General features: G+C 41.6%; 1 protein-coding gene across 1 annotated transcript in view; it reads left to right on the top strand.

Annotated features, from left to right (window-relative positions):
* Positions 1 to 19,810, top strand: part of vipr1b (vasoactive intestinal peptide receptor 1b) — a gene marked incomplete at both ends in the record, with an annotated part of 75,891 nt that overhangs the window by 42,260 nt on the left and 13,821 nt on the right. Inside the window, 4 exons of the mRNA XM_080417455.1 lie at positions 9,771 to 9,924; positions 10,024 to 10,084; positions 10,166 to 10,238; positions 12,965 to 13,056. Coding sequence (XP_080273581.1) covers positions 9,771 to 9,924; positions 10,024 to 10,084; positions 10,166 to 10,238; positions 12,965 to 13,056 — 380 coding nt within the window. The remainder of the gene's footprint in view (positions 1 to 9,770; positions 9,925 to 10,023; positions 10,085 to 10,165; positions 10,239 to 12,964; positions 13,057 to 19,810) is intronic.

The following is a 19,810-nucleotide window of genomic DNA, read 5'->3' as shown; positions in this document are numbered from 1 at the left end:
GCTTTGAAATCATCTATTTATTTTTATTTTTGTCGCATTCCGAAGCCAATAATATGATGACCGGCGGGATTTGCTGAGTCTCCTACTGAGTCTCCTACTGACTGATTGGGAATGCGACAAAAACAAAAAAATCTCCATGAATTCAAGGCTTCATGGCATAGGGTTTGTAAATAATAGAAAATAAGTCCTTTTTTGGACGCCATTGTCAAAACTGTTGCTTTTGACCCGCTTGTCCTAGAATGATGTGTAATATGTCTTTTATGGGGGTTTCATGTGTGTAGAATTGCAGGTCAAACTCATTTGCTAAAGGTTATTAGGTCACGGTTAAATGGTTATATTTTTTTCAACTGCAGGTCAATCGCACGTGTTAAAGGTCAGGTCAAGGTCTATCTCACGCTTTCTCATCCAAGCCGACAGCAGATAATGGTCACTCGTCGTCACTAAACTATTGTGAACGTGCAGAGACAGCATCCCACTTGTCCTTCAAGTCCGACTCATGCTAATGTATGCTAATGCCTTGCTCAAAATAAATCATATATATTGTTTCATCAATGACGGAGTGCCATTTTGGAATTCTGCAGTCCACACCATTTGGGAGTTAAGCAGTACTTCTTTGAAAACCCTTTTTTTGGTTCCTGCTAATGTATATTTTACTGATACTTGTTCATGGTGGAAAGCAGATTACCACATCGTACCGATTAATAAATGGTGCAGTACTACTGAAACCAGAAGAAAAATGTGTTTTAATCCTGAATGAAAGAGCTGGAGGCAGATTCTCTTAGTGAAGAAAAAGAAAAAGAATAAACCCGCACACTCGTCTGCTCCAAAGTAAACTTATTGACAACGTTTCGAGCCAAGGCTCTTCATCAGGTCAAACTCAAGAAGTGTGTACCTCACTGATTGATAACGTGACCTGTGGGTGTCTATTTAAGTGGGTGAGGTACACACTTCTTGAGTTTGACCTGATGAAGAGCCTTGGCTCGAAACGTTGTCAATAAGTTTACTTTGGAGCAGACGAGTGTGTGGGTTTATTCTTTTTCTTCATATTACTTTCCAACCCAGCACCTCAATGAAGTGATGTGCGTATTCTATTAGTTTTTATAAGATTCTCTTAGTGGCCTTGCCAGGTTATTGTAATAGTTTTTTCTTTTTTCTGCTTTGTTCTAATTTAGTTTTGCTGTGTTTTTTTGCTGTGTTGCTTCATTCTCTTCTTTTCTGTGCTTTGAATTGCACTGCTGCCTGTTGTGTTCCAGGAGGAGGTCAGAGAGGGAGCGGGGGAGGCCAGGTTGTGGTGAGCAGTAGTTTAAAGTGGATTCTTTGTTTGACAGGCAGCCAGTGGAGGTTTGTTAAACGAACCAGTGGCATTTCAATTGAAATCGCTCACTGCGAGCTTGTAATGTACATCTAGTCCATTTGACGCTCCCATGTGTTCAATACTAAACCTAAATAGTTGTTGCCTATTAAGTATTTTTGTTGATTTGTATTCATATGGTGTCCGAGAACAATTTGACTTGGTTGGCTAAAGTTGCCATTTTGGCAATTTGCATAATCCAAGATGGCCACTGAAAATTTTACTCTTGGACCACTTGTCCTATAATTATGTGTAATATCTATTTTATTTTGCAGTTTTATATGTATAGAATCCATTTCTGATGTTGTATTTTAAATTGCAGGTCAATCTCACCTCTCAATCTCATCTGACAAGCAGGTGAATTAGTCCATTGACGTTTCTATCTGTTCAATACTAAACGTAGAAAGTATCTTACTTTTTTTTGTTGATTTGCATTCATATGGGGACCTAGAATGGTTTTAACTTGGTTTCCCAAACGGCAACTTTGAGCAACTCTTGTAATTTGCATAATCAAACATGGACATGGACGCCATTGTCAAAACTGTTGCTTTTGACCCGCTTGTCCTAGAATGATGTGTAATATGTCTTTTATGGGGGTTTCATGTGTGTAGAATTGCAGGTCAAACTCATGTGCTAAAGGTTAGGTCAACTCAAGGTTAAATGGTTATATTTTTTTCAACTGCAGGTCAATCTCACGTGTTAAAGGTCAGGTCAAGGTCTATCTCACACTTTCTCATCCAAGCAGACAGCAGATAATGGTCACTCGTCACTAAACCATTGTGAACGTGCAGAGACAGAATCCCTCATAGTGGCCATTTTCTGCATCAAATATTTGTATCTCTCGCTTCATCTGTTGTCAAAAACCCCATCACATCACATCACATCACACGACTGAGACAGATAGAAACCAGGAGGCCTCTGCCTGGGGCCACAGTTTATGTTTTACATGATGGGGCCACACACATACACACACACACACACGCATGCACGCACGCAGGCACACATACCACACAAGAAGCCTCAGAGCTTTTAGGTTTAGCTATTTAATGGTACACTCTCTGACTGGCTCCAGAGTGTTAATGGAACTCGTGGGATGAAACAAGCCAGCTGCTATTACCCTCTGCTGCAGAAGATAAGATGACCCCTGTGTGTGCGTGTGCGTGCGTGCATCTCACTCACTTACTTTAAAAAAAATCCAATGTCCTTAAAAAGATCCTTTACCCATTTCATGCATCTATGAGTGAGGGAGATAAAAGTGCACTCGCCACAATTGGAAGAGAGGACACACTGCGCTTCAAGTGAGTCCTGAACTATATTCAAAGTGAGATACCTACGATGGGGTTATTTGTGAGGCACTGTTTACTGGGTGGTAATAGATCACATACTAAAGAGCGTAAGGACATGGTGGGGGACTGGGGGAAATGTTGTTCCATTTTGGACCACAACATTCCACCCCATTCACAGGACGCAAAGACACATTATTTCAGTTTATGAATAGTAATATTGTAGAAAATGTGGCAATGCTAAGCCTCCATCCTCTTTCTTTCCCTCCATAATGTGCTTGTTCTTACCCCCGGGATACACTTATCTATCTCCTTATTTTAACCACATGAGCCCTAGCATCCTTATTCTGGGCATGTTATAATAGGCGAACACTCAGCGACAATAGACGTTCTACATTCTCACAACACGTCGTGCCAAAAGACTGTCTGTTTTTGGCGAAGAGTTTTGGTGTAGAGGTGGAAAGGAAGGGGACCTAGTATAGGTCATAGAAGTATATGGTTTAAGTGGTTAAAAAGGACTTAATTAATTAATTAACTAAGTCATCCAGTGCCAGCGTTTTTGAGCATTTTTACTAACCTTTCAAGAGCCACAGAATATTCCATTCCAGGACGATCGACACACCAAGTGTCGCAAAAGACGGAGGAGTAACTCTGCTTCCATCGGGGACAAAGAGCGTGTCACCTCCGTTCTTTAGTTATTGGCTGTTGAATATAGCTTGTTCTCGCCAAAAACGCAGGAAAAAACAAGAAAGCAGAGAACTTTTATTTTTCTAAATCCTTTAACATCAGATCGGATAGGGCTGGATTTGTTGTGATCACATTATTTCCAGATCTACTCTTCTCCAGAAGTCATAGGATCACTCATAGGTTGGCAAACAGTGCCATCTAGCGTAAACACTGAACGGTTTTGGCGTGTTACACGTCATTGGCACTCTGGGCCTTGGCACTGAATTAGTTAAATGAAACGCGTGACACTATCTATTTAGATAGTTACACAGTGAGAAACTCACCTGGGACATACACACTGACCGAGTGGTGAAGAAGAACACCTCCACCTTCTCTAGCAACTGAAGAAGTTTGGCATGGGCCCCCATGCTGGCCTTCTACAGACTGTATCACTCACTGCCTGGTATTGAAACTGTACTGGCCTCAACCGCAAAGGAATGCAGACAGTCGTGTTGACAGCCTAGTGTGAGCTTGTAGATCGGCTATTTTCACTACCCCTTAAACATTAGTTTTTCATATTTATGGAATTTCTTTGATCTTTTCTTCATTTATACTTTTGAAAAATCAGTCAAGCTCTCACCGCTATCTCTACTTGTTTTGTGTAGCCTACTACAATAGACGGTAGTTAACCACCCACTGTGCATAAAAGACCACTAGGGTCTCAATTACATTGTCAGACACAGTTTTAACACACATAGTACTCAGGTAAGTAACGCGTAGCAAAGCTGAGAATAGCCTATTTGCCGCTGTGGTTCAAAATGCTGTCCAATTAAATACTGTGACGTTGAAGGACAGACATTCACCGATAATTGGAAAGATTGTTTTTTCTTCTGTGAGGTCAATGGCAAACCTGTGTGTCTGATGTGCTCGCAACAGGTGGCTGTGGCAAAAGAGTACAGTATCAAAAGGCACTATGAGATGTCACACAGAGAACAATACGTCAAGTATACAAAATGAGAAAACAGCAGAGAAAACGCAATCTGTGTTCATCAAAAGTTGAGAGACCCATGATGGAGCGGTCACGATCTGCTATATTATTGCCAAAAAAAATTGCTGCTGAGTTGAAGCCATACTCCGAGGAGGAATTAATCAAAGCATGCAAGCTCTTGGTAATAATATAATCAGGGACCTTGCAAGAGATTTGAACAGTCAACTAAAAGACGAAGTGACATCAATTGTGCCTTCAGCCTTCCCTATTGCAAATGATGAGAACACATACTCTTATCAATTCATGAAGTGAAACACTATGTAGTCATCATAGCAGAGACTTCTACATTGTGTCTGCTAATGTTTGATTTCAAATGGTTTATTAATGGAAATGGTGAGGGACCATATATTTGTACATATCTAATGGCACTGCTGTGACTGCATCTGCAAGTTCTACACTTGGAATTTATAATTTGTGAAAAGGCCATTTCACTCAAGAAAGTGTCTTAAGTGCACTTAGTGTAGCTTAAGTGCACAAGACACAATCAGTGGATACTTCTCTCTACTGTGTGAGTTACCGAAAGTCTTCCTCTCTAGCTCTGGCCTTCAATTACATTTCAGATTGAATTTCAACAATCTCCATGTCAACACCTGTTGTTAATATACATGTAATTGTAAACACCTCCTGCATTTTAACTGGCAGCTGTTCTATGTAATTACTGAGGAAGGGTTTGATACAAAACCAACTGCTTGACTCATTTTTTTTACTTTCCTTTTAATTATTTCCCAGGTAGAAAATTCAACAAACAAAAGAACAAACACAAGAAAGACACATACACAGAAAGGAAAAAGAAAAAGTAAAGTAAAGACAAACAAAAAGAACATAAAAATTGTGTTGAGGTGGGCGTTAAAAGGAATAACATATTACTGAATTTTCTTTCCCAATATACAGTATCCAGTTCACATATTGTTCCGCTCTCAGCATAAGAGAGAAGGTCAGTTTCTCCATAGAGTCTATCTCTATCACACTTCTTTGGTGGGTGGTGTGGCCTGTAGCCACTTTCGGGTGATGACTTTCTTATTACTTGACTCATGTCTTGTAGCCTACCTCCAAAAATCTACGGTCAAATTCTAATGTCAGTTTATTCAGTTGGGCATAGAATTGTTCAGGATGAAATGCAGTTTTGTCGATGAGGTTTTGTGACACCTTTGTAAGATTTGGGATGTCAAAAAGAAATAGGCGACCGCGAGTTCACAATGTGTACTACTTTAAATAAAGCTTAATAATGCCTCTGTCTTAGATTATTTTTATCAGATGTCGAAAATTTGAATCATTCCGGACATTGGGACCGGCAGATTTGAATCCTACAAGTATCGGATCTGTCTGATTTTTCATATTTCATCCTGATTGGCATCTAAAGTTTGCAGTAGTAGCTCATTTTGAACAAAATGCCTCAAATCATGAACGCAGTGTGGGATTGCCATGAAACTTTTCACACACATTCCCACTAGGTTGAGGAAGAAATGCCACCCTTGTCACATTGGCCTACTACTAGCAGGCCAATTCTTTTAAGACACCATTTATTTATATTGCTCCTACATATTTTGTCCAAACATCACACAAATCGGTACACATTATCTCTATGGTCATGTGATCAAGACCGATTTTTCATATTCCATCCCGATTGGCTAAGATATGCATCGATTTCAGGAGTGGTTTGCTTTGAACAAAATGCCTCAAATCATGAACTTCATCAACATTTACCCCTCAACTTCTACATTGCTGGCCCACAATAACCTGCCTGACCTGGCGGAGACCTGTGCTCTGAGGAGCACTTTTTCTAATTTAGAAGTAATTTGCCCAGCTTTGAATTGCCTCCTTCTCCTGATAATGGTGATATCTGATGACAAAGGCTCTCGGTGGATCAATGTCACCTGGCCTCATGGTGTATGGTGTGCTGTGTCAAGTAAAGGAGCTTACACTGGGCAATAACTGCTACCGAAATTGTCTAAGCGGAAGTGCAGTAATTAACGCTGAAGGAAGTTACAGTACGTTGATGCTGTGCAGATCTGTTTACATTCTCCGGGCATGAAAACAGTGTTGTGATGGATTGAAAAAGACATCTTCCGGGGGAGGTACATACAACGGAAGTCCCACTTTCTGCCATAGTAGTCTACTTTGGCTTTTCTCCTCGTGAGATGAGAAAAGCTTGGCGACAAAGGTTAAAAATAGCTTATCAAAGCCAAGCATCTCCTTCAGGCACTGATATACAAAGTCAGTCATGTCTTTCCTGCCTCCCGCCTCTCCTTTATCTCGGTAATGTGTATCTTTCAACGGTGCAACCATGCCTCTACTGTAGGTCCTTGTTTCGTGCCTTAGGAGCGGCAATCAAATCTGAGCTGGTGTCAGCTGAAGACTCGAGGGCGACCACCTGTTTATCCAGAGCTTAGTTCAGAACTCAGTTCTGTTATCGCTTGAAGGACAGCATCCTGTGCTCGGATCTCGGGTGCAGCATTAGCCCTGGAGCTACAGGTGTGTGTGTGTGTGTGTGTGTGTGTGTGTGTGTGTGTGTGTGTGTGTGTGTGTGTGTGTGTGTGTGTGTGTGTGTGTGTGTGTGTGTGTGTGTGTGTGTGTGTGTGTGTGTGTGTGTGTGTGTGTGTGTGTGTGTGTGTGTGTGTGTGTTGTAGTTACAGAACAGATTTTGAAGTAAACCCAATATGACCATTAAGCAACAGATTGTAAGCCACCCTGTCTGAATCTGAATTAGGGGTAATAGATGAAAATCCATAATTCATCACTTCTATTGCCACTAAAGCAGAGCGTGTGTGCGTGCGTGCGTGCGTGCGTGCGTGCATGCGTGCGTGCGTGCGTGTGTGCGTGAAAATAAATCATCCAGCCCCCCTCCAAGGCCCATTTTTCTCGCCCCAGCACGAAAAGTACAAACCAATCTTCTCACCAAATCAGATTCACCTGCGTGGCAGAAGCTGAAGAATGATTACAGGAGTTATCCTCCCACTTACCATTCCAGCCAACACAAAACAAAACTAGATACATTTAGTGCATTCATTCCTTGTGTAACATTCTTTGTACTGTTCATTCAATTTTGAATTGGTTTATTTATCTGAATAACTCAAATAGATGTGAAGTTTATCTGTGCATAAAAGCCTCGATTTAGGAAACCACAGAGCAGGATTGAAGGAGCTCATGGCTATAGACTACATGTGACCTATAGTATAGTAACAGGATGAGATGAAGTGATAATATCATGGCTACATATTTTATTGGTGGTTTCATGTTCTGGCAAGCATATTATTCATTGAATTATTCATGGCCAGGAGTAAGTTTATAGTGTAAAATGGATCATGGTAACATAAAGCCAAAGACTGTACATATGTGATAATCAGACTGGTGGAGTTCAGGATACCTTGAAAAGAAAGAATGTTCTGAGATAACCATCAGGTCTGGACTGGATAAATGATGTCCCTCTTCTTCAGACACTGAGGCTGTACAAATCAATCAATCGATCAATCAATCATGTTATGACACAATGTTTATGATGATATCTTTGACTTCAATCTAGGGTACTTCTTTTTTTTGTGAAGCTGTCTTCTTCTTCTCTAATAATCTTTGGCTTGAAGCTGTGTCTCTAGAAAAGTAAAATCTCTCCCTGCTGTCATCTCTTCTCTGCTCCATTCCTTTGTCCTCCCCATCCATCAGGTCTGTTCACTCTGTTCGCATCATCTCTGCTTTCATCTACCCCATTGCATTGTTCCTCTGTCCACAATGTGCCTGTTTTCCATTGTAGCCTTTCATCTTAATGCCAATTCCCTGTCATCTGTCACTGCACATCCAACCTGAGTGCTGTGCCCCAAGGTTGTTTGGTAGAATAGACGCAGTGGATTGGACTTATTTAGCTGCCAATGGGCTCACATGGCAGCTCATCTCAAAAAAGCCTGTAACTCTGGGAAATGCGTAGACGTCTCTGATCTTCAGTGTGATTGGGCATTTCAGTGAATTGAATATTGTTGGGAAAGTGCTGCATGCATCAGCCCAGAGCATCCACACACCATTTGGAAAATTATGCTTTTATACTGCTGCATGTAGAAAGGCCAATAACAACCTCCCTGTGCAGCTCTCAACAGGAAACAGGGGTTTGAATGCGTGAATTTAACCTTGGAAGTACTGGGGTGTTGTGAATGACAGCCAAAATGGGGCTGACTGTTATCCTCCATACTGTCTCTGTTCTCTTGCATTTCTGAGCCCTCTCCCTTGCTAGCTGATGTCACTTGTGTCCGTAGACTTGATACAGTCACACTCCATAATTATACATTTTTGTAGTTTGTAATTTGTTTGTTTATCTTCAATAACAAGCGAACTGTACCGTACAGTGGTTCCAGAAATGTTTTGCTCGAGACCCAAAAGGGAAATTTTATGTCCCCCCAAACTACGTGAAAATAGCCGATCTGCAAGCTCACAACACGTTGCGATGTGAACTTATAGATCTGCTATTTTTATTACTTCTTAAAAGTTGTTTTTACATTTATGGAATTTCTTTGGTTCTGTTTTATACATTTTGAAAGATGTTTGAATTTGTATTTCATTTGTGACATTTTTAAAGTTGGGGGTTGCTAAAAATCTTTTGAAATAATAACAATTAAAAAAGAAATGTTGGCCTGGGCCGTAGCGTGGTGGTCCAGGCACCCTAGGCTGCAATGGCGCGGGGTTCGACTCCCGTTCCTGACGACCTTTGCTGCATGTTACTCCCCCATCTCTCTCCCCATTTCCTGTCAGCCTACTTTCCCTATCCCTCTCTAAATAAAGGCATGAAAGAATAAATAAAATAAAAATGTTGGGGGAAAAAAAAGGGATCATATTTACTCACGACCCATACAAATGGCAACCCAAAAATGGATCCTTACCCACTGGTTGGGAAACATTGGCAGTACCCGTGCTGCTGCCAGGGTACCATGCTAGCTGAACAGACAGCTTTGTAACCAGCTGCTGCAAACCACTGATTAGTCAATCACACTGTCACTGGCAAAGTTCAGACCCAACCTCCTGTAGCTTCAGTCATTTAGTCATAGCCTGTTATTGTCTGTGGCTGAGGTAGCAATTAAGCTTCCCTCATGCCAAGGACAATTGACAGGGAAAAAATTATTGGAAAGAAAATTTGCTGTTTTAATTTGATAGCAGTTTTTGCTTACCGTGTGTATATGTGGGGGGGGGGGAGAGGGGGGGGGCATGTGTGTGACTTTCTTTTTCCATTTCCAAGTGATTCGTCCCATACAGTAACTCCTGTCATCTTACTGTGTGGTGAAGAGAGAGAAATGCAATTTGTTGGCATTGTGGTTCCCACATTGTTATAGCTTTGTGGACCCCACACTGTTGGCTTTCTTTGTGCTTGTCTGGCACGTGCCTTGTTCACTGTGTGCCTCAGAAGAGCATTCTAACAATGTGCTTTGTGTCCCCTGTGTGCATTCAGGTTGGCTGCAAGGCAGTGATGGTCTTATTTCAGTACTGTATAATGGCCAGCTTTTTCTGGCTCCTGGTGGAGGGCCTATACCTCCATGCGCTCTTGGCTGTCTCTTTCTTCTCTGAGAGGAAATACTTCTGGGCTTACATCCTGATTGGCTGGGGTGAGTATATGGATTATTTTCTGTAGTATGTTGGGGTGGCGGTGCATGGCGGGGTGACCGTTGTTGGCTGTAACTGTTGTTATCTTGATTTGTCCACAGGGGGACCGACAATTTTCATCACAGCATGGAGCGTTGCTAAAGCTTACTATAATGATGTGGGGTAAGCAGAGCACACAACTGTTAACATAAAGGACTGTGTTGATGCATAGCATAATTCTGTAACTCCGTATTGTGTTTCCAGGTGCTGGGATATAATTGAAAGCACTGATGTACTGTGGTGGATCATTAAAACTCCCATACTGGCATCGATTCTGGTAAGTTCCCACTTTCTGTGTCAGAGTAACTATTGTGTCAGAAAGACCCCCAAGTCCGATTATGAAAGAGTTGTTTGTGCAGATAAATGGTTATGGGTACAGGAATTGTACTCTTATAAATCTCTGCTGCTGCACTGGCATCAAACAGGCAGTTGTTCGAGAAATACTAGTACATTATTGAAGTCTTGAAAGAAAAGTCTTGTATATTCAGACCGCATTCTTTAGCTCTTGGTAAGCTCCATCTTGGCAGCACTGATTGTCAATTGTTCAGCAGCAGTCGTTCCGCCTCGGTCAGGATCACTGTGACATGTCGGCTAAGACATCCAAACCGTTTAGGTATCGTCTCTGTCGGGTGGAAGCCATTACTTTTCAGGAAGTGGGGAAAAAGAACCAGTGTTCCAATGGATCCGAGGTAGTTATTATTTAGTCGGAAACTTTTGTTAAGCTCTCGAGCTTTTTGGTGTTTTATCCTTCTGACAGATATGCACAATTATATCGTTGCTGTCGGGTGGAAACCTTGCATGTCCAATAACTGTAGCAGATCCACAAGCTTGTGTGAGCTTAGATCTGCTATTTTCACTACTTTCGCAAGACACTCTTGTATGATGAAGTAGGGCATAATTTACCAAAAATATGCACTTAAATGCATGTTTTGGCAATAAAAACTTCAATCAATCACTACATTTAATTTGTCAAGTATTTATAAAACCCACAGACAGACTTTCACTTTATAATGTATCAAAAGCGAAAATAGCAGACCTGAGCTTATAGGCTACTTTCGCCGCTTTTGCCCGAACACTCTTGTACAACGAAGTAGGGCATTAATGAAAATAAAAATATGGAGATACGAGAGTCTGTCGGGTGGAAACCAAAACTGTTACTTTTCAGGATTCAAAATTGCAAAAATAGCAGATCGACAAGCTCAATATCAAAACGAGCTATTCTACACGCTCGAAACAGGGCCGGACTGGGACCAAAATTCAGCCCTTGCATTTTGGTTTGGACCGGCCCACCACCCCCCGGGCCGTTTTGTCAACGGGGGGGGGGGGGGGGGGGGGGGGGCGAGCGTTTCACTGTTTCAGCCCAGCCCTGCACATGAACTCTGCAGCCGCACTGAGGCCCCTGCTGGAAAGCATCTTAGCCCAAACATTAACTTAACTAATAATTGGGCCACGCGACCCTGAAATGACCGTAATAATCCTAAAACGGGAGCGAAAAAAAAAAAAAAAAAAAAAAAAAAAGATTTTTTTTTTTTTTTTTTTTTTTTTTTGGTGGCCCAGCGGCCCACTGGCCCGCGGCCCACCGGGCATTTGCCCGGTACGCCAAATGGCCAGTCCACCCCTGGCTCGAAAGAAATTGCGTGTAGATCTGCTATTTTTGTTACTTTTGTGTGACACTGTAGTATGATCAAGTAGGCCGTTAATTACGGGAAGTTGAAATATAGAGGTTTTCTGCCTGACAGCGACGATATGCTGAGTCATTCACCTGCTGGGCAGCATACCAATTGTTGAGATTAACTTGGTTTTGAATTCTTGTCATAACTCTATCACGACCTAGAAGGGTCAATGCAATCACATGGACTTGATCAAACTGCTATTGCAGATGATTGAGTGAAACCTTCTAGTATAATACTGCTGCATAACGTTGCTGTCAGGCAGATCAACGTCTTATCATTCTAACTTTTTGTGTCTTTTCGTAAATTAATGCACAATACCATGCTATATTCTGATTCGGAATCTGATACTACAGTGTCACACAAAAGCATCAAAAGTAGCAGATCTGCAAGTTCAAAACGCGTCGTTTCTGCTACTTTTGATGCTTTTTTATTTGAATCCTGAAAAGTAACAGTCTTGGACATATGAGGTTTCCACTCGACAGAGATGATAAGTACGATTTTAATCAATATTACAGGACAGTTCATTTCTACACATTACATTACATTACAGTCATTTAGCAGACGCTTTTATCCAAAGCGACTTACAATAAGTGCATTCAACATAGGTAGGGAACGAAAACTACTAATCACCAGAAGTCTTAAGTGCATTTTCTGCAAAAACAAGCAACCAAGAGTATACCTAGCGCTAAGGTAAAAGTGCAATATATCAGCTACCTATTAAACAGCAGGAGCTAAAACAAATAATTGTATCGACTAAACAATATCCAATAAAACAATACAACAATAAAACAAGCGTTCGTACAACTAGTTAACAACAAGTAGGCCAGGCAAAGAGGAAGGGTAGTGTTTCCTGAAGAGGTGGGTTTTCAGCCTGCGGCGAAAGATGGGCAGTGACTCTGCTGTCCTGACATCAGTGGGAAGTTCATTCCACCACTGTGGTGCCAGAACAGAAAAAAGTCGTGACCGTGTGGATCGGCCAGAAGGACCCTTGAGTGACGAGGCAATCAGTCGCCCCGAGGTGGCAGACCGAAGTGGTCGGGCAGGGGTGTAGGCATCGACCATAGCCCGGAGGTAAGAAGGAGCTGTTCCTTTCACTGCCCTATAGGCTAGCACCAGGGTTTTAAACTGGATGCGAGCCGCTACGGGGAGCCAGTGTAGAGAACGGAGAAGGATAGTTGTGTGGGAGAACTTGGGGCGGTTGAACACCAGACGAGCCGCAGCTCAATTGTATACGAAATGTATACAATTGCTAATCTTCAACTAGTGCCCTTTTGCAGTCTCCACTAATGTTCCTGCTTATGTTCTAATTTTTCTTTAATTCCGCCCACAGTTGAATGGCATCCTTTTCGCGTGCATTATGAGAATACTTCGTCAGAAGATCAACTGCCCAGACATAGGGAGGAATGAATCCAACCAGTATTTGTGAGTATCGTGATTGGTGTACTGTTTACACCCACGCACAACAGAGTGTGTATTAGAATCACCCGGTTGGGGAGGGCGCGGCTTGTGATTGGCTGAGACGGCGGGAGGAAGGGAGCGCTCATTTTTCCTCACGTGATACCTGATAAACCAATGATTCTTCAACCTGTGGGCCCGGGCCCACTGGTGGGCCGCGAGGGTATTGCAAGTGGGCTCCCAAATAATTGGCAAACACTTCTTAAACAAAACGTTTAGTGATAATATGCTTAACTATTATTTAAAAAAAAATACAATTATGACGCTTTATTTTTTTCCTTTAAAGGATCTACACCATGAATTAAAAAAAAATATTTGATATTTAATATCATATGGTGTATGTCCCTCAAACCTTTTTCAAAAGGTTTGAGCCTAAATCATCACTCAGATATACTCATCCCAAGTCAATTGTCTCTGGCTTATACAGCACTTTCAGCTGCAATACCAAAACGTCCTCTTGGGCAGGGGGGGGCTACTGAGCAATTCTGTCTGTTAATAAAAAAAATTATTTAAAAAAATTATTTAAAAAAAAAAAAAATGGAAAAATTCTGCATAAAAAGAAGCATCTAAGGGACCAGTCGAAATTTACATAAGGGGGGGCATGGAGGAAATGTATGTGCCCTGATCTAAAATGCCATGACCCTCCCTTTGACAAAAAAAAAAAATCAATGACCCTCCCCAAGTGATTAAAAAAAAAGAGTAACCCTCCCCGCCTAGAAGTGTCACGATATAGCCTATCGTGGTATTAAAATGTGATGATAGGTATTGTCATGATGTCATACTGTATCGTAATATTAAAAAAAAAAAAAAATTAATAAAAAAAAAAAAACTTTTTTTTTGCCGGTGAAAGTTAGGAGTTTTTACTGTATGATATGACATGTAAAGCTTATCATAATCATAGTAATTATTAATCATGTCCTCCATATTCAAGGTATTTTGGAGAGAAATGAAACAGACTCCAGTCAGTCACTTTCAGTTTAAAGCACTGCAGAGGGGAGGTGTTGTGTGTCAGCTGATGCTCGTTGACGCTCGTTAATGTGACATGCATCTGCACTCTCAAATAGGCCTACATCTAATCTAAGATTGTATTATACTGTATCTGGTATTATAGATTTTTTTTAGCTGTTGGAAATAACTAGGCTGCACTTGGTTGGTAAAGTCCAGATGACAAAAATATGAGGTTTGTGGAATTTATAGTTATGCAGTCTTATATTATATTATATTTGTTATATTAGTGTCTATCTGTCCTCTGAAACAATGGGTTTATAGTTAGTGAGAACTTCACTTCTCCATTAAGCTTGCACAAATGTATTTATTTGTGTGTACAAAGCACTTTGTAATTGTTTCTAACTTGCTTTATAACGTTATTTATAAGATGATGGCCAATGTTGATGATACATGAGAAAAGAACATTAATAATATATCATATCGATATCATGCCCAACATCATGTATCGTATTGTGAAATTCTTGACACCCCTAACCCTCCCCATCAAATACAACATGACATTTAAAACTGATATGTCCAATGTTTTGCTTTCCACATTGATTAGAACATTGCTGTAGTGTAGTCAGTCTTGCTAAATGCACAGTGTATCTGTAGTAGTGGTAGCAGAATGGATAGTGTTCTCATCTTACATGTGGGAAACCCATTGAATCCTGGTCAGATTGAAGAAAGTTGAATATTTGGTAACCAGTAGTTTAAAACTTTTGTCACTCTGCCCTTTTAATTATCAACTACAGTGACTACAACTACACTGTTGCCTACATAAAACAAATTAGGCTATCAATTATGGCCTGATGCTTCTGGTTTTACTTGTGGAGCTAGGCATCTATCCACAACTGTCCATATAGATCCACATTAATCACATGCACAGAATTACTTCAAATGATTATGAATATCCAGTTATAGTAGGCCTATTTATAATGCATCTCTCCAATAACGCCTGTTGAAGTTTTGCTTAATTGTTCAACCACCATCGTTAAGACGCTGAATAGATTTGATTGGGTCGTTCACACTCGCTGTGCGTTGATGGCTTGTTAACGACCGTCATTGATTCTAAATAGACAAGGTGTTACTTGATTTGAATTCTTTGTATCCTTTGAAATGGAGAGGGGTCATTGACCACTGTTCTGCTGTACTAAAAAGGTATATAAAAAACGGACTATTTTATAAATTCAAAATTGCATGACCCTCCCTTGGATTCAAAGTAAAATTAGCTGACCCTCCCTTGGACCAAAATTAGAAAGGCATGACCCTCCCCTATTTTCCTCCATGCCCCCCCTTATGTAAATTTCGACTGGTCCCTAAGAAAAATACAAAATAAAAAAAAAAACACTTTGAACATTTTTGAACAATTCCACCAAGTGTTTGAGGTGCCTGTTTCACCCACTTCCGGGGGGCGGAGCCAAAATCTCCGATGTATTTGTTCGTAGACCCCCACTTAGGGGGGGTAGAAAAAGTTTCGGAGCGATTCGGGCACTTTTCATTTAACATTGGGTTTGCCATCATTAATGTTTGTGACATCATAAACATTTCCATTTCTGAGATCGCCTGTTCAGACACGCCCATTCTGGAAATCCATGAAATGAGAAGGAATGACTGAATTTTAAAAAAAACATTTTTTTGGGTACAAGAGACACTGGGGACCCCAAAAAAATACAATTGATGATGATTTTCATGGTGTAGACCCTTTAAAACCTTGAAAATGATGTGTTCATTGTGATACCAATAAATAGCAACTTAAATGTATGTATTGATCCAAGCCGGAACACAATCGATCAATTTATTATTCAAATAAACAGGCTACCCACCCATCTGACCACTTAACACTTGTCTGGGTGGGCCGTGGACACTTTTAAGATTTTCAAGTGGACCCTGATCCAGAAGAGGTTGAGAGCCAATTCCGTCTAAAACGGAAGGAGGAAGCATCTGCCTGGGTTCAGTCACAGAGGCTTTCTCAAACAGGTGCTCTCCTAGGCTGTGTGTTTTCCACTTCCTGTCGATTTGATCCAATGAAATCCAATGAAACTGGTCAGATGACCAATGATATCCAATGAAATCGACAGGAAGTGGAAAACACACAGCCTAGGAAACAGGTGAATAGGTAAACAGGTAAACCCCAAAGTTCTGCTTGTGGAGATGCAGACTGTATATGGAGAAAAATACTGAGGCGCTCCGTCTTCAGACGATTCCATCTACCACGGCTTGCCAACTCGGAGGGCGCGCTCAGCTAAGCGTTGGCTCCACTAGTGGCTCGCTTGGGGGTTAATCGCCAGTCTCATGCCCACATTGTCTGTATGTATACTGTAGTTCCACATGCAGATTTGCGGCCCTAAATCTATTGTTAAAAATATGTTTGCAAATGTGTTTGCTTGGCAGAGAAACTTTGTCGTATCTGATGAGGCATTACACCGCGTGTTAGCAGGCTTTAGATGTAATAATATGGAGGAGAATAGAGAAGAGACGACGTCAGGGTTTCCAGGTTCTAGAATCACTCAGTGTGTTTATTCAACAGCATCATAACAGCATAGCAGAGAGAGCCAGGGAGCTCCCTGACAGCCTCTCGGCCTGGCAGTACTAATCTCAAGTCTATTTCAGTTTACTTTTATGCACTGCATTTCACATTTGCATTAGAACACAGGTGGTTGGGTGGCAGAGAATCCCCCCACCAGCTGTTGACCAACTTCTTTGATCATTCAAGTGCCTGGAGGAAGGGAGTGGAGACAATGTCCAGACATTCAGTCTCCCCAATTGGTAATGCTAATTCCACCCCCTCACCTGGCTAGGGCCATCAGCCACCTCTGAATAAGCTCTCCTAGTAGACTTGTGAAGCAAACATATGGTTTTAGATTTGTACATTATGTTATGAGGGTTTTACTTGCATACTGTCCAGATACCACACAACTATTCCCCCCACGAAAGAATTAAACTTCTTTCGCAACCAGGTATATTGAATAAAACAGTTTGCAAGAAAAACATCAAAAAACAACATCCTCCAACTTACACCCCCCAAGACCAATCAATGGCTGAAACTTAAACAAAGAAGACATTCAGTAGATTCAACACAAACAACACATCAGAAAGAGCAACTTAGATACAGGCTTCAAAATTACACAATAGTCATACAGTGATTCACCTTAAATTTCAAAATAAAAATATTCAGGGAAAATACATCAATACGGTGCTGAACTTTCTCTTTATACCACTTCTTCACTTCATCATAACCATGTCTCGAAAATAAAAACACCAGTCAAAATGCATTCTCATTCAATTAGTGCGCAGGTCTCTCTGTTGTCTTTAAACTCTCACACTAAAGATAACCCTTCCCCCTACCAATGTCCCCCCACGCCGAGTCACCAAACTTGTAACCAAAGATAGAACCTTTCGAGTACTCCTATTAACTACACATGCTAACTACCAACGGAGGTGCCGACATTGAACAGAAGAAAGTGTTTCTTCAATGAAATAGACCAGAGAGTGTAACAACTAAATCCTCACATCACACTTTTACGCACGGCAACAAAAACAACGCTCCGTGGTTCAAATCACTTTATCACCAAAATACAACCTCTTGTCCCGAATGTTCAGTGTTCCCTCTGATAATGCTGCTGTTGTAGTCTCTACCTTAATGTCCACGCACCCAGCAGAATAGCCGAGCGCAGGTCCAGATGGTTCCATTGTTCCAGCCAAAAAGATAGCCTCTCTCCATGCTCACCACCTCCCCCCACGGACAACTTTGACACAGAAAGTTTTCCGCACCGCCGTCTCCACAGCCAAAGCGCTCCAACCCCGGACCCAGATTTTCCAACAGATAGCTGCATTTTAACAACAGAGCGCTCCACTTGCGATCGCCGAAGATGTGTTACCACACTCTCCACGAAGAACCCCATCATCGCAAGTCCTCCACTCTGCCGGCACCCGCTGTCCTCTCCCCACAACATACCCGCCACGAAGAAATTCGACACACCAATTTCTCCGCTCTGCCGTCTGCACCGCAGCGCGCCCTTCTAGCGATCGCAGAAGATATGTTGCGCAGCCAGATGAGTCTTACAGCCGTCCTAGTTCTGGTCACGAGCGGCCGCGCAGTCATCACAACGTCGCCGTCGCGAGGCATTCATCGTAGGTCGCCCCGAAGTCTCCATGGTCCGCTCCGCGGTGGTCCTCCTCGCCGTAGGAAGACATCCACGGACCCGATCCTCCTCACAGGCCCGCTGCTGCGGCCACCTCAAAATACACAGGTTCTTCTCTAAAGCGCCTCCGGAAAGGAAAGCAACAATAGCCGCTGGTTCGCCAAATGTCGTATCTGATGAGGCATTACACCGCGTGTTAGCAGGCTTTAGATGTAATAATATGGAGGAGAATAGAGAAGAGACGACGTCAGGGTTTCCAGGTTCTAGAATCACTCAGTGTGTTTATTCAACAGCATCATAACAGCATAGCAGAGAGAGCCAGGGAGCTCCCTGACAGCCTCTCGGCCTGGCAGTACTAATCTCAAGTCTATTTCAGTTTACTTTTATGCACTGCATTTCACATTTGCATTAGAACACAGGTGGTTGGGTGGCAGAGAATCCCCCCACCAGCTGTTGACCAACTTCTTTGATCATTCAAGTGCCTGGAGGAAGGGAGTGGAGACAATGTCCAGACATTCAGTCTCCCCAATTGGTAATGCTAATTCCACCCCCTCACCTGGCTAGGGCCATCAGCCACCTCTGAATAAGCTCTCCTAGTAGACTTGTGAAGCAAACATATGGTTTTAGATTTGTACATTATGTTATGAGGGTTTTACTTGCATACTGTCCAGATACCACACAACTATTATAAATGTCGTAACTTGAGCCCGTTTAAAAGACGGAAGCAGAAATGTTTCTCTTTGGTGGGAATAATTCACAAGCTTAGAGTCCGAGGGAGTCGTTTTCCAAACAATGTTTTATTGTCAGAAATGGCGAACAGATACACGATTTCCAAATGTTGTATTGCGCCATGAATTAAGCAAAGCTACTGCATATATACTGTCTTCACATGTTACTGTATCCGGGGTTGATCCAAAACCCCGCCTCTTAGTGACATGATTCTCGGCCAATCACAGAGACCCTGTCTCTCTCTGTAGCAGCGGTTGCGTGTTGAATAGTATGCAAATGCAACTGTTTTTAATCCTTAGCATGTATTATGATTAGTACATTTGTCCCTTCATTTCATTAATTAAACATAGCTTCAATCAATTATCTACATTCAATATATTACACACATTAAAATAAGACCAAAGGTTATTTCATTAAATCATTGCAACCCAAAGTTACACTCATAAAGTCTTATTAAAATATAAGCTCGCTTCAGAGTTTTCCCGTGTGCCAGCATGTAATTACTATGAGAAGAACTTAAAAAGAGTTAGGTGGTTACTTATTCAGTATGTGAACTTCCTTGATTATTTAATCTGTGAATCTTTAATCCAGTTTTATTAAGCAGTATGAGTAGAAAATCCTTAGTACAATGTATCCTGTGTGTGTATTCAACAAGTTCTAGGTTTCATATCAGAATATCATTATGTTTTCACATTAGATTCAATTATTAGTACTGTATAACTCTAGCAATTAGCTAGAGGTTTAAAATACTTCAAACAGGTGAGGTACTTCACGTCAAATGGTTCAGCAGCTGCCTATTGACTCTGGAACTCAGACAAAGACTTCATCTGCCTTGCATTCCAGAGCTGATAGTTGCCACC

The sequence above is a fragment of the Gymnoscopelus braueri genome (genome assembly GCF_963280865.1).
Source record: "Gymnoscopelus braueri genome assembly, chromosome: 21".
Lineage (NCBI taxonomy): Eukaryota > Metazoa > Chordata > Actinopteri > Myctophiformes > Myctophidae > Gymnoscopelus > Gymnoscopelus braueri.
Note: the sequence above shows the minus strand (reverse complement) of the source record. Positions and strands in the feature narration are given on the sequence as shown.